The sequence below is a fragment of the Oryzias latipes genome, chromosome 1 (assembly GCF_053564925.1).
Source record: "Oryzias latipes strain Hd-rR chromosome 1, Olatipes_Hd-rR_3.1".
NCBI classification, from domain to species: domain Eukaryota; kingdom Metazoa; phylum Chordata; class Actinopteri; order Beloniformes; family Adrianichthyidae; genus Oryzias; species Oryzias latipes.
This window is the reverse complement of record NC_136237.1, coordinates 19,168,459-19,182,001: the sequence shown is the minus strand read 5'-3', so window position 1 is coordinate 19,182,001 and position 13,543 is coordinate 19,168,459. Positions and strand designations below refer to the sequence as shown.

Genomic DNA, 13,543 nt, shown 5'->3' with positions numbered 1-13,543 from the left:
GACACGGAGGATGTTTAGAGAACAGATTTATTTATTTTAAAAAGCATAAGCATCCATCGTATTCACGCTCACATCATCTGGAACGCCCTCCGTCATCATCTTGCTGCAAAAGCCGCTTCCTGCCGCTACTTCCGTGTCTCTGTGAGCATTCAATAGGGGTAAAAATAAAAGCAAGAATGGTCGATCTGTTATTGTCTCGATGAAAATCTGAAAAATATCATATTAAGCTGGCTGCTTCGCCTAAAGCACTTACCTTTAGCTCGTAGCATAACAACAATAGCAGTACGTCACGTTTCCCAGCATGCTTTGCAGCCAATCATTGGCCAATCACCGTGTCCCTGTGACCAAGGTTTAACAAGACCAATGATTGGCCGTGCTGCGTACCAGATGTGAATGAACGTGAATGCGATGGATGCTTTTGTGCTTTTTAAAATAAATAAATCTGTTCTCTAAACATCCTCCGTGTCTTCAATGCAATGTAATGAGACACACACATACAGAAATGTGAAGGTATCTGCTGTAAATCTATGACGTAAATTAATAACAGGATATGATCGGCTAGTCAGTTAGCATGTAGCCTAATAGCCTTCGAATGTAAAGCGACTGACTGCTAAAGTTATGAAAGACAAGTCCTGAATATTATTATTCCTATTCGACCCTAAACTACAATATCAGCTGTATGTCTGTCAACCGACCAGCCAGTTGCCCAAATGCAGGCATACATCGAAGAGCTCTGCGGCGGAGCTAGTAGTAGCCTAGCAGGAGCTATCGTATGACAAAGCAGCCTAGTTATCATAAATCTTTTGATATTTTTCTTATATTCATTGAGACAGTAGTAAAGTGATCATTTTTCTTTTTATGTTCCTTTTTTGAACGAATATCGGTCACAGAGACACGGAAGTTACCGCTGAAAGCGGCTTTTGCCGGCATAAAGAGAGCATATCCGCGTGAATGACTTATGACGTGAATAATTATTGCGTTCGAACAGGTTAATTATTGCGTTCGAATGACATAATTATTGCGTTAACACGAGTTAATCATTTCAAGGGAACGGGATAGTATTTCGAGGGAACGCAATAGTATCTTGTAGGAACAGAATAGTATTTCGTGCGAACGAGATAATAATCTGTGGGAACAAGATATTAATCTGTGGGAACAAGATATATTTTTATATTTTAATGTCAGGACACGGGCTCAGTACCTGTTCATTATTTTAAAACAGCATTTTAAAACATTCATTTTTAATCATGTTGAATATTATTATAATTCTACGTCTTTTATCAGAACCTTTGGATTTCAAAATCAATATTTTCCAAAGTAGCTTTGTTTTATTTCATGTTGCTGTTTTTCACAATGGCTTATTTATTTCATGAAGAGCTTTTTCAGCAGAATGAGTCTATCTGTCAATCAGTGAAAGTGGGCAGGATCTAAATGCTCATTTGCTCATCCATGGAAATCGACTCATATTCCTCGATACCTGCTCTGCGGTATGCCAGTCAGAGAGATGACACATTTCAGCAATATCTGCACGGCTTTGCTGACATTAGAGGATCAAATAGAGAGAAACTATCTGGCTGCTGCAGAAGATGCAAACATGGACGACTCTGTTTTTTTTAGTTTGAGGGTTTGTGTGGACCAAACCACAGAGGAGCTCCGGTCGTCCACATCTTGAAGCCCCCCGTTGAAACACTCCTCGTTCTCACGCCATTCTCTCAGAGCTCGTCTCTGCTCTGCAGCTAACAGCTTTGCTGTCTGTGCTCACAGATGCAGTCTAACGTCACATCCTGCCTTAAGGCCCGTACACACCGGGACGAATATTCGCCAGGCGTTATTCGCCAGCGTTTTTCGCCACGTCTTTTGTGTTCACACCCAGGCGATTTTCGCTGACGATGAGCCGAGCGAACATGCAATTTCATTCCCTGACATTAGATGGCGCTTAATGTAAACAGAAATACTCCTGTACACAAGGTGGCGCTGCGCAACTTTACGATTCTTAAAGTCGCTTTTCACTCAGAAGAAGAGAGCAAGTATTTACGCGCTTGTCAGAATCAAACAAAGAAAACATGAATATTTCAACTACTTGGTAAGGTACTTGGTAAGGTACTTGGTAAGGGGATATTTAAGAATGTCCGTCATTATTTCTTCGCGGCAGTGTAGACGCTGCTTGGCGTCTAACTTCTTCGCTGGTATGTGTGCTCAGCAAGGCAGTTTTGTGTTTGAGCGCCCCCAAGTTGTGTTTTACTGTAACTTCAGAAGCTCCAGACACGTGTGCAAAAGCGCCATTCTCATTGGTCGAATAGATTTCGACGCGACGCGTCGAAAAAAAAAAAACGAACCCGAGGCGGGTTTTTTTTGACGCTTTGGCGCTTGGCGTTTTTTCGCCTCGGTGTGCACACTCACATTGGTGCCCTTTGTTTAGTCACGAGGCGTTAAACGTCGGCGAAAATCGCCGGCGAAATTCGTCCCGGTGTGAACAGGCCTTTACACTGTGTCGGCTCACGGGAGGCGAGCTGGCGGCCAGACCGGCTGGGGAAAGCGGAACAAGCTTTTCTCGGGCCTCCTAAACCTTATGAAATTATTCTATTTTCATTAAGATAATGATTATAAATAAGGTCCTCTGGCTTTATTTTTCCCTCTCGGGGAAAATGCTGAACCTTTCCTGCGATGAAGTTTCTGACCGAGATCCGGGGTTTGATTTGGGGTTCACGTCCCGTTCTGACCCTCCACAGCGGGTTAATAAAAGAATCATGCTCTGTACTTTGGAGGAAACCTTTTTTTACTATTACTTGTCCGGCGAACTGAGCAATAGACCCTTAACTTGCGCTCACACACACACTTGCTGCGCGCTCTGATTTACACGTAATTTAAGACGTAGTTTGACTGCAGGACCTGAAGCAGAGACTCTCTCTGGGATGATCTCATGAACTCAAACATGGAAACATTGTTATCATGTAGAACTATTCAAAATAAATAAACCTGATCTCTTAACATTCTCCGTGTACATTGTGCATCCATGCATTGTAAGTGAGATAATCACAGACACCACTCCACATGTGGCTATCAGGCTAAAAACATTAGCTGGTAGCTCCTCACACATGCTGCAAGGTGCGTTCATGGAACTCCAGTTCATAGAAGTTTTGTGGAACTCCAACAGCCACCCAGCCTAACTTAGACCACTACTATATGTTCATGAGAAGATGAAAACCGCCGAAGCGACCACAGAATCACCCGAATTATGCATACTCGCCCAAAGCCACTTTTATCCGCAAATTTAGAACCAAAACTGCCCAATTTCTGGTAACACTGTGGATGTGTTGAGGTGCATACTCCCCCTAGTGTTGAGGAGTGGGCATTGCCCCGTCACGTTGGCTGAAGCATTTTCAATCGATGTAGTCAGGATGCTGCTGCTTATGTCTGAGTAAAGGAGTAGCCAATCACAAAAGGTGTTAGCTCACCTTTGCACTAATAGTTTGCGTGATTGAATGAAATATCTCACACTAGTTGGCTTGAAGGCATAAGTGTGCATGTGTGAACAATATCTGTATTGTGTACATGTTGACATGTGGACATTTTTGCAGTTAACTGGTGTGTTTACAACATTTGAGTGTGTGTGTGGACAGGCCCCGCCCCTTTGAGATTTGTAATGTATCTGAACCTTACCGTAATGATAAACATCCAGTAGCTTGTTTCTTTATGCTGCTTCATGGTTTTACAACCCCCCCCCCCCCCCCCCCCCATGATCACCCTCCTATCCCCCCCTTTTCTAACATCCCTTTCTCTTCTTCCCTTCTTTCCTTTTCCGTCCGGTCCAACACAAAATAATTTCAAAAACAATTAAAATGAATAAATTTTGGCCTCGATTACAAAAGGGGTTTGTTCAGACATCCCTCTGGTTTGTCAGAAGATTCATAACCCCTGTTGTAAAAGTAAAATGTGTCCAACACAAGAGGCCTTCAGCTGTCATCTGTCTGCCCAGCTGTTGGACAGGACAAGTTTAATTTTTTTTTTTTTAAATTTAAAAAAAATCACAAAGGTGTCTCCGCCTTGTCTAGTTTGATTGACAGACAGACTCAGTCTGCTGAAAAAGCTCTTCATGAAATAAATAAGCCATTGTGAAAAACAGCAACATGAAATAAAAACAAAGCTACTTTGGAAAATATTGATTTTGAAATCCGAGGTTCTGAAAAAAGACATAGAATTATAACAATATTCAACATGATTAAAATAAATATTTTAAAACGCTGTTTTAAAATAATGAACAGGTTTTTAAAGCAAAATGACATATATTGAATAATGTAATGGCTAATTTAAAATCTGTGTGCAGGTTTTTCATAATTTCATGATCATTTTATATATTTATGAGAGATTTATTGGTTGATTGTGTATTTGCATGAGGTCACATTTATTTATTTAATTAAATATTTATTTATTTAATTATGAACAGTATAGGACTCCATACATTACAAGGCTTAAATAGGGCTTTTAATATTTTGCGGCTCCAGACATATTTGTTTTTTTCGTCCATTTGGCTCTTTCAACATTTTGGGTTGCCGACCCCTGGCTTAAATGATGGACAAATGTCATCATCCAATCAGCAATGTCCCAGAGTACTTACCTTTTCCGGTTTCCCTAAAAAGGAAAAAAAATGTTTTGGAAAGCAAAATTATTTTCCAGAATTCAAAACGAACAAGTAACGAGTGAAACAAAAGAAGTAACTGGATTTCAAATAAAATTACTAATTGTTTTCCCTTTTTAGTTATCATTGTGATCTTTAGTATGCTCTGTGATTTGTGGGTGTGATTTGCACTTCAGGGCCAGGGTGACATTAGAACCACTGAGAATGTACTTGGCAGCAAGTTAACAGCAAAACTGATTGAAAAAAAGGATTTTTGAACATAAAATCAAACTGCCTATGTGTTCTTTGAATTTAAGATAAAGGCTCAATGACAGTACTTTTTTTTTTACATATTACACATGTCACTATAAAGCTTGTGAAAAACAGCTACAAGTGGTTTCAAACTTTTGTGTCTTCAATCCATAATGATACTGTAAGGAGCCCAGTTGAAGTGCAGTTGCTGCCTGGATTCTGTGCAAAAATTTTATTCATCTCTTCTAGGAAAAGGAGGTTTTCTATCAAAGTTAAACAGCTGAAAGTCATAAAATGTGTGATTGGATTTTGAATGGACTCGACATATGGTCACTTCTGTGGCCATATCTGTGCTTGAAAGCAATTTTATTAACACAACCACACCTATCTATACGACCTCTGATCTCTCAAAATTCACACCCGCACGCAATGAAACCACGTCTTCTGCTTCTTTATTTTGAAGATCTGTATTTGTGTCGGCCTTTATGGTAATATGACTGACCATTCTTAGTCAATCAGAAACAGTGGCTAAAAACACTTAACCTTTCAATTTCTTTAGTTTAAACTCTGCTTGGGCTTTTGAATTGTGCTTAGAGCAGTATCACAAAGAAAATCTCTATTTTTTTTGTCAACACTGCTTGAATGCAGTTTTTTCATGATCGACTCCCAGAAGAACAACCTGAATGGCCCGATTGTTCTGTCCGTGTCCATTTTTTTGGTCAACACTGCCTGAGTACAGCTTTTTCATCTGCGTATCTGCCTCTGATCACTCTACTTACGTTTACAGATGAGTTTTCAAGAAAACATTAGCTGCTCTCCCCTATTTTATTGACTGTGGGTACATAATATATAGTACAAAGTATATTGATGGTATTATAATGAACATAAATCAAAAACATTTGGAAAGAAGAGGCCCACTTAGAAGTCTACAGGTTCTAATGCTCCAATCAATATCAGATGATTCAGCTTTAATATAATCATTGACATTAAAAGACTTTGTATCCTGTGAAAGGAGTTCCTGCCAGAAAAAAACAACAGACAGTTCACATTTTCAAGATATTTACAATTATAAAACTTAATGTCTATGATGCTTCTCGCAATTTTAATACTATGTTGTTTCCTTTTTTTGTAATTTAGTAAAGTCGATGTTTAAGCTGATACTGGAGGGGGGAAAAAAAGCAGTTTTTTTTGCAGGTGACTCATTTGAATGCAGGTTTTCATTGGCTGAACTCTCACACAGCCCTGTTTCTTGCGCAACCGGTTTGTGCTGCTGGAGATAAAACCTTCAAGTCACGAGTTCAACCATCAGAGAGGCTTGTACTTTCCCTAAGGCAGGAAACAAAGAAAGGAGAAATGGGAAACTTCCTCTACTTCTCTGCTGAAACATGGACCCTTCTTGTTGCTTTTATCACACTGCTGCTTGTGTAAGTGTCACAGATCAATATGAAAACAACAGATTTTACTCCTTGCATGCTTTAACCACTACCATATTTCCTCTCTGTCTCTAATTGTTTTTTTTACAGGTATGCTTACTGGCCTTATGGGACGTTTAAGAGATTAGGAATTCCTGGTCCTAAACCAGTTCCCTTTTTTGGCACAATGCTGGCTTACAGAAAGGTTAGTATGCTGAACTGTACTGCGTAAACCACCATTTAGTAAAGCATGTATATTTAATTCTTGAAAGTAATTTAGTTTAAGGCTGAAAAGTGCTGTAGATGACTATCTCAGATAAACATTGTTTACTGTTTTTGTTGCAAAGTCATGGCAGAATTATTTAGATAATGAGACTGAATGGAGAGAGGAGTGTAACCACGTATCTGTATGTTTATTGTGTTTTAAAAGAGATATTTGAAATTGGTTTACAATGTTTTCTATAATTGAACTATTTCTAAAATATTTCCTGACACAAAGACCACAGGGAGACAGAACACAATCATACAAGTCAAGCTATTACAAATCCATTCATAACATCTGAAAAAGACAATCATCCCGGCTTGACTCTCGTCCTCAATGTGCCCTCCTTCATTCTCAAGTTGATCATCGCAAGCTTACCTCCAGGAAATTTAATAAGAAAAAATGCAAGATAAACAGTAGCAACTTTCTCAAAAACGACTTACTTTACTAAGTAAACAAAGTAAGAAGCTTTGATATAACTTGTAACTGGAAGGTCGTGAGTTCAAACCAAGGCCGAGTCATACCAAAGACTTTAAAAATGGGACCCAATACCTCCCTGCTTGACACTCAGCATTATGGGGTTGGACTGGGGGGTGTTACCACCAAATGGTTCCAGAGCCTGGCTGTGTCTGCAGATCACCGCTCACCCAGGGGATAGGTCAAATGCGGAGAATAAATTTCGCAACCCTAGGTGTGTGACAGCTAATGGGACTTTAACTTTAACTTTAACTAAAGATTTAACCCTTGTGCTGTGGGTTCGAGATGAGCATTGATGTGTTCTCCCTACCATGACAAAGGTGGATAAAGGTGGAGAGGATTTCATGTAGTCCATGGAAACCAGTGAAGATCACAAATCATTGTAGAAAAACGTTCAGTGCACTGTCTAGTGGGGTCTAGATGACCCAACTCCCAATGTTAAAGTGCCTATGATAGCACAAGAGATAAGGAGGACAGTCGGGAATGTTATAATGTTCTTGGTGTTTTCAGATAAAAGTGACTTTAAAATTGATAGTAGATTACTGAAAAGCTTTCATTTGACAGACTCCAGTACTGCTTGAATTATTAATGGTTTTAATTGTTACTAAAACAATCAAATCCAACTTGTATCACTAGTCAAGTTGATGAGTGAGCTTGTGTTAAAGAGATGAGGGTATATATGGAAGAAACTAACGGCTGACTATGCTTACGGCAGAAAGTCTGGTCTCCCTACAGTACTTCCATTATTATACACCCTTTGGGCACTTTATTGGGTCCACCTTGCTAGTACCGGGTTGCAACCCCTTTTGCCTTCAGAACTGCCTTAATACTGGCATAGATTCAACAAGGTACTGGAAACATTCCTCAGAGTTTGGTCCATATTGACACGATAGCATCACACAGTTGCTGCAGATTTGTCGGCTGCACATCCATGATGCCAATCTCCCGTTCCACCACATCCCAAAGATTCTCTATTGGGTCTAGATCTGGTGACTGTGGAGGCCATTTGGGTCCAGTGAACTCATTGTCATGTTCAAGAAACCAGTCTGAGACAATTCCAGCTTTATGACATGGATCCTTATGCTGCTGGAAATAGGCATCAGAAGATGGTACACAGTGATCATAAAGGGATGGACATGGTCAGCAACAATACCCAGGCAGGCTGTGGTATTGTAACGATGCTCAATTAGTACTAAGGGGCCCAAAGTGTGCAAAGAAAATATCTCCCACACCATGACACCACCACCACTAGCTTGAACCACTGATACAAGGCAAGATGGATCCATGCTTTCATGTTGTTGACGCCAAATTCTGACCCTATCATCTAAATGTCACAGCAGCAATGGAGACTCATCAGACCAGGAAGTATCCAAATTACCCATTACATTTTGCTGAAGAGGATCTAAAAAATAGAATGCCATTTTTCTGGTACACTTTACGTTGTCTCAAACTTTTTCTTAACAGGCAAAATTACATTTTAAAAATCTCTAAGTTAAGATTGGAGACTTCATGGTTGAGCGGTTAGCACTGTCGTCTCACAGCAACGACGTTCCTTTTTCAGTAGTCATGTTTCTGCTTTGAGTTTGTATATGTTTTTGCTGCCTCTGTAAGAATTGTTTCCCTGTGCTCTAGTTTTTTCCTGAAAACATATTTCCAATGTCAAAGGGAGAGTTTGAGCTGTTTCTGAGAAGTGAGTGGGTGTGGCCAAAGCAGGTGGACAAAGCAGGTATAGTTAAGGGATGGAGAAAAATTGCCAGACCCAGAAGAAAAAATATCTATTGGATAAAGTAACAAGTTTTAAACAAAATCGCACAACCTAAATTTCTTAAAAATACGAAGTTCATGTTTATCTGAAGCCTCTGTTTCCAAAATCTCCTCTATTTAGGCGTGGCCATTGGTGTGAGCTGAGTATCCCCCTCTTAACCCCCCCTTTCTGCAAGCTGCATCTTGCACGAGTAAAGAGCTTGACAGGGGGAGGGGGCACAAACGACACCGACTGACAGTCTCTATTTTCCAGTTTAACTACATTTTCCCTTTAGTGATAAAGAAACCCTGAAAAGTGACGCCTTTTTGGTTCCGTATCGACAGTTTTTGAACAATGTGTGGAATGAAAAAAAGGAATGTGTGAATCAGACCCTGCTGTTTAGGAAAATTACACACGAAAAATTACTTTGATAAACCCTCGAAAAATGCTTTGATTTACATTTAATGCTGAACTTTTCTTTTGGCCGTACGGAGAGGGGGACTTTAACGAGAAAATCTGTCTAATAAATAAAATATCAATTGAAATGTCTGTTATAGTTGATAATGTTAGATAGGATAAATTACCAAGATAGTTTTATCTTATCAAATGAAGTAATTCTATGTTTTTTTGTGTGGTGGTGTAATCTCTCTGATGTATATAATTTATTTTTGTATATTAGGGATTTTTCAACTTTGATGAAGAATGTCGTAAGAAATATGGGAAAACATGGGGGTAAGTTTGCATACAGAAAGTTTTTTCTATGAGTTCATCAGATTTCCTCATTCATGTTTGCCTTCTGCTCTCCTCACTTCCAGCATTTACGACGGCCGTCAGCCAGTGCTGTGCATCACAGATCCTGCCACCATCAAAGCTGTTCTGGTTAAGGAGTGTTACTCTCTCTTCACCAACCGCAGAGTATGCACTCACTGTACAACAATCTCTAATACTCGTGCTCATTTTCAGTTGGGTTTTTCCCCTCATCAGCAATTGTTTTTTTATTGCTACAGAATTTCCGTCTAAATGGGCCATTGTACGATGCTGTTTCAATTGCTGAAGATGATCAGTGGAAAAGGATCCGCAGCGTTCTGTCTCCTTCCTTCACCTCAGGAAGGCTCAAAGAGGTTGGTTGGCTTCTGGCTCATATTATTTTCCCAATTCTTGGCCTTTACTTGTTTTCGAACCAAATTTTTCTTTGTGCCCAAAACAGACTGGCTATAAAAAATTGGTTATAAACATGTTTTGGTTGAAGATTTTAACTCAATGTCTTAATTCAGTCTCTTATATAGCCTCTAAAAGCAGCAGTACTTTGTTATGCTGTTATTATACCAAGAGTTGCATGTATTGAACCCTTTTTGGGGTCTGTTTGTGCTTTAGATGTTTGACATCATGAAGCACCATTCTGCTAACCTGATCCAAAGCATGAAGAAGAAGGTGGACAAGGATGAACCATTAGAGATGAAAGAGTACGAGCATCATTTTTATTTTTATTTTTCCAGAAATTCACAAATTAGGCTCATCTCAAGTGTTTGAAAAAGTTGACATTAAACATTGTGTTCCTCCAGGTACTTTGGTCCGTACAGCATGGATGTGGTCACCAGCACAGCCTTCAGTGTGGACATCGACTCACTGAACAACCCCTCAGACCCTTTTGTCACTAACATCAAAAAGATGCTCAAGTTTGATTTTCTGAACCCTCTCTTCCTTGCTGTTGGTAAATACTGCTTAAAAAGTCAAAATGAACTCTCTCAAGGTGGAAAATAAATATTTAAAAGAAATACTACAAATGTATGCATGAATTCGGGTAACGTGATAAAACTAATGCAGGTAAACGCGAGGCATGTGATACGCGTTCAAGAACGACTCTTGAATGTGCTTTTAGCATACAGTTTTCACACTAGTGAAACAAAACAAGTGTCGCCACCCGATGCCAGTACGTGTACTAACAGCTGGAAGAGGTTTCATTCATTCATTCATCTTCTACTGTTTTGTCCCTTTCTGGGTCACGGGGCTGCTGGAGCCTCTCCCGGCTGCTTGTGGGCGAAGGCAGGGGTTTGGTGCAAATTGTCGAAGTGGTGCAAATCTTGCTCCAGGCTTTTTCAAGACTAATTGTCAGAAATTGACATTAAAATACATTTTAACATTTCACCAGATCTAATTTTTTTAACCACATTGTCAGGAGTGTTGTCATGATGTCCTTAACTTTTTTTTTTTTTTTTAGCTTTCTTTCCATTCCTTGGTCCCATTCTGGAAAAGTTTGAGTTTTCCTTGTTCCCTTCATCCGTAATGGACTTCTTTTTTGCTGCCCTCCGGAAAATTAAGGCTAACCATGAGAACAACAAGCAAAAGGTACAACTGTCTGTAAAATGGGTCACATTGATTTCCATCAATAGTTTCCCTTAAAATAAATTCTGTGCTCATCTCTTCACAGAGTCGAATCGACTTCCTGCAGCTGATGATCGACTCCCAGAAGAACAACCAGAATGGCCTGCAGGATAAAGGTAATGAAAAACACACACATGACCCCCCTACTCAACTTAAAATGACTGGTAATCTAATATCTCGATGTTTTCTCTTCAGGTTTAAGCGATCATGAGATCCTTTCCCAGGCCATGATATTCATCTTTGCTGGCTATGAAACTACCAGCAGTTCTCTGACATTCTTGGCTTACAATCTGGCAACAAATCCAGAGGTCATGAAGAAACTGCAGAAGGAGATAGATGCCACCTTCCCTAACAAGGTCTGATTTTAAGAGAAAAGTTTAGAGCTTTTCAGTGACGAATGTTGAATAACAGATTGTTTTAGCCATTTTTGCTTACTTGCTCTTGTTTTTCACTCTCCAAGAGTTACACTATTCAGTGATCAGTTGTAACATTTGAGGTGGGCCAAAATCCAATTGCTTGTACAAAGAGCAAGTGGAGATCTTTTTGATTTGTTTGTCTGTGCAGGCCCCCGTTCAGTACGTTCCACTGATGGAGATGGAGTACCTGGACTGCGTCGTCAATGAATCTCTTCGACTGTACCCCATTGCAGCACGTCTGGAGCGCGTGGCCAAGGCAACTGTAGAGGTTAATGGGCTGGTGATTCCAAAAGATATGGTTGTCATGGTCCCCACATGGCCGTTACACAGGGACCCTGAACTGTGGCCTGAACCTGAGAAATTTAAACCTGAGAGGTATGTAAGCGAAAAATGCAATCTCTGTCAGTGGTGAACTCCTAATTCCAAATGCATTAATATGTGCACACTTTTGGATGTTTATAATCAGATTCAGCAAGGAGAACAAAGACACTTTTGACCCCTACACATACATGCCATTTGGGGCAGGACCAAGAAACTGCATTGGGATGAGATTTGCTCTGGTGATGATGAAACTTGCGGTGGTGGAGATCCTCCAGACATATGATTTCTCTGTGTGCAAGGAAACAGAGGTGAATAAACTGTGCATTTACCATTTTTACTATTGTTTTAAGTTCCCATTTGAATTAAAAATGGTGGGCTTGTAGGATTTGTGAAAAGGTCCAATATTGTTTGTGTTGTTTATCTTTTTACTCATGTGTTTTTTTACAGGTTCCCTTTGAGATGGATGTCCAGGGTTTCCTTGCACCAAAACGACCTATCCAACTGAAGCTCACGCCTCGCTCTGCATCTTCTAGTTAGTTGAAAGAGAAATTCTCATTTACACTGGTTTTTACAGAGTATTGTGTATAACCCTTCAATTGCCTGCTCAACCAAGTTGAGCACATTCTGATGAAATGTGTTTTATAAAACACTGACTGTATGCATTTCCAGCCAAGGCAACAGGAAATAGAAGAAAAAAACATGTTTTAATTAATTGTTTTTGTCTTGGTTGGGTTGTTAAACAGACAAAACATCAAACTACTTTCTTTGAACAACTCAAAATTCTGAGCTGGCTGACAAGGAAATTCTTACAAAAAATGTCAGCGAATTTCTCATTTTACGAACTTCAACCAGATGTCATGATGAGAAGTAAAACCTTCCAGCTGACAAGTTGATCAACAAAAAACAAAAACAAAAAAATGGTTTTCAATTTTAATTTTAATTTCAAATTTTTGTAACATGCAACACAAGTACAAACTATTTTTGCAAAAGTTTGACATTTGTATTTAGGTTGTGATCCAGACTACATTTTAAAAACTGCTAATACAATGTGTGTTGTAGATCTTAACATCCTGTAAATGAATGTGTGTACTTGCTATCACACAACTGTGCATGAGAAACTAAAAAGTGATCAAACAGGGAACCATTATATCTGCAGACTGTACAAATTTACATCGACAATGTGGACCCGAAGATCTCAAACATGTCAAACGCTCCAGAATCAATGTTTTTCTTAAGTTAAAGGGAGAAGCCTTTGGTTTCTTTATGTCCTCTCTCTTCAACAAGTGTTTTGACACGAAGTAAAGTATCTCAAACTCTACTCCTGTTGTGTCTTCTTGATTTGCTTTTTTTCTATTGTAACTAATTTTCTGTAAAAAATCAGTGTAGGACTCAAGGGCTGTTCCTAAAAACAGGTTAATAAAACTCTTGTTTCCATAATACTTGTAGTGATGACTGTCTTGAACCGAAAAGTCAGAGTTTCTGTTACATGAATGAACGAATTAAACATTTAACCAGGGATGATGCTTTTTTTAACCCTTGCGCTATCCTATGGGGTCGAGATGAGCATTGACGTGTTCTCCCTACCATGACAAAGGTGGACAAAGGTGGAGAGGATTTCATGTAATCCATGGACACCAGTGAAGATCACAAATCATTGAAGAA

The 13,543-nt window shown here is 39.4% G+C and overlaps 1 protein-coding gene across 1 annotated transcript; it reads left to right on the top strand.

Moving 5' to 3' along the window:
* The first annotated feature begins 6,187 nt into the window (after positions 1–6,187).
* On the top strand, positions 6,188–13,198 carry cyp3a40 (cytochrome P450 3A40). The gene is given in 13 exon segments (NM_001105095.1): positions 6,188–6,291; positions 6,391–6,484; positions 9,442–9,494; positions 9,578–9,677; positions 9,770–9,883; positions 10,137–10,225; positions 10,325–10,473; positions 10,981–11,108; positions 11,191–11,260; positions 11,340–11,500; positions 11,709–11,935; positions 12,027–12,189; positions 12,329–13,198. Coding segments are annotated over 13 exon segments (1,509 nt in total). The 5' UTR covers positions 6,188–6,220; the 3' UTR covers positions 12,419–13,198.
* The last annotated feature ends 345 nt before the right edge of the window (positions 13,199–13,543 follow it).